Here is a 1929-nt window from a genome sequence, read left to right as displayed (position 1 = left end):
ATTCTGGACTAACTGGAGCCTCCGAGTGCTCCTCAAGGGGAGCCCCATGTAGAGAGCATTACAGTAGTCCAGGCGGGAGGTGACAAGAGCATGGGTGACTGTGCGCAAGGCATCCCGGTCCAGAAAAGGCCGCAACTGGTGCACCAGGCGTACCCGGTAAAACGCCCCCCTGGCCACAGCCGTCAACTGGTCTTCCAGTTTCTGTGAATGGAAATACATTTTTGATTCTGCAAAAGCAGAGAAGGGCTTTTAAGAGCCACACTTATAAAGGGCTCCACTTAAGAAAAAGAAAGGGGCTGGGGGATGACGAGCTAGGTAACTGCCCCTATACCTCAGGAAAGAAAGATGCTATCAAGGTTCTGATAGACAAGACCAAATAAATCAGAACTCCGAGGCTTGAGATTTCCTCAAAGAACATGTTTATTGGTTACATAGTACTGGCACGGTCAAAAGTGAAACCAAGTCTGAAATCCCCTTCAAAGAGAGACAATAATGCAAAGTTGAACTTCCCACCCCAGTGCTATGCAATCAGCTACGTTTCCCAATAGAAGAGTTTGGTGGGCTTTCTAACCAAATGCTCACGCCTGCCACCTAACTGACAGAAATGACCCTGGTTCAGCGTTTAGACTAGTAGAATTCCTCCGCTCCCCCTCCCATTCTTGTGGCAACCTAGAATGAGCAAAAATGGCTGCAGCCAGGTTCGTTGTACAGTTGACAAATGCATTGTAACTACAGCAACTTACCTGCACAGGTCATCATTGCTTAGCAACCACAATTGGACAAGCGAGTCAGTTGCTGCCACTAAGCAGAGAATCATGTGACTGTGAAGGGCTTGCAATCTCAATTCCCCTTCATCTGGATTGGAGGCACAGATCAACCCCAAGGAGCCTCAATGGCTCTCAGAGAGAGTGCTAACAACCAGATGACTGCAAAGAAATAGGATCCTTACACACACACACACACACACACACACCCATCTGGTCACCACCGATCCTTCCATTGAGCCCCTCCCCCCATCACAATTGATGACGTTTCTTCTTCTTCCTCAAGGGGGAAAAAAACCATCCAGTTGCCTCTTGAAAAAGCACCTTTGAGTTCCCCTTCATCCATCACGTAAAACACCGTGGTCACAAAACAAAACATCATGTGACTGCAGTTTATAACTATTTTATTCTACCTTCTCTATTAACTCAGCTTGTTGCACGTTGGCTGGGAATCATGTGAATCAATCAGAATAGAGCTGGAAGGGACCTTAGAGGTCTTCTAGTCTGATTCCCTGCTCAGGTAGGAGATCCAAAAGCATTTCAGACAAATGGCTGTCCGGTCTCTTCTTAAAAGCCTCCAGAGATGAAGCACCTACAACTTCCGAAGGCAAACTATTCCACTGGTTAATTGTCCTCATTGTTAGGAAGTTTCTCCTTAGTTCCAGGTTGCTTCTCTCCTTGATTAGTGTCCATCCATTGCTTCTTGTCCTGCCTTCAGGCGCTTTGGAGAATAGCTCTTTGGAGAAGACTCCCTCTTCTTTGTGGCAGCCCCTGAGATAGTGGAACACTGCTATCATGTCCTTCTTTTCTCTAGACTGGCCATACCCAATTCCTGCAACTGTTCTTCATATGTTTTAGTCTCCAGGCCTTTGACCATCTCTGTTGCTGAGTGAATGCAGATTGCTTGACTGTGGGATGCTGCACTAGTTGTAAATGTGAACAAAGTCACAAAGCTTTAACCTGCCACACCTGGAATGCTGCATCCAGTTTTGGTCACCACATTACAAAAAAGATGTTGAGACTTTGGAAAAAGTGTAAAGAAGAGCAACTAAGTTGATTAAAGGCCTGGAGACTAAAACATACGAAGAATGGTTGCAGGACTTGGATTTGGCTAGTCTAAAGAAAAGAAGTCTGCAGTCACGACATAAGCCTAAGACTGAAAATC

The 1929-nt window shown here is 46.0% G+C and overlaps 1 protein-coding gene across 1 annotated transcript in view; it reads right to left on the bottom strand.

Moving 5' to 3' along the window:
• The window catches only part of LOC107297571 (rab-like protein 2A), a 2825-nt gene extending 2069 nt beyond the window's left edge, over positions 1–756 (bottom strand). The window contains 1 exon segment of the mRNA XM_015826931.1: positions 744–756. Coding sequence (XP_015682417.1) covers positions 744–756 — 13 coding nt within the window.
• Positions 757–1929: the final 1173 nt, after the last annotated feature.

Source organism: Protobothrops mucrosquamatus, unplaced genomic scaffold, assembly GCF_001527695.2.
Source record: "Protobothrops mucrosquamatus isolate PMUCROS unplaced genomic scaffold, P.Mucros_1.0 scaffold3388, whole genome shotgun sequence".
Taxonomy (NCBI): Eukaryota; Metazoa; Chordata; class Lepidosauria; order Squamata; family Viperidae; genus Protobothrops; species Protobothrops mucrosquamatus.
This window is presented reverse-complemented; position numbering and strand designations above follow the sequence as displayed.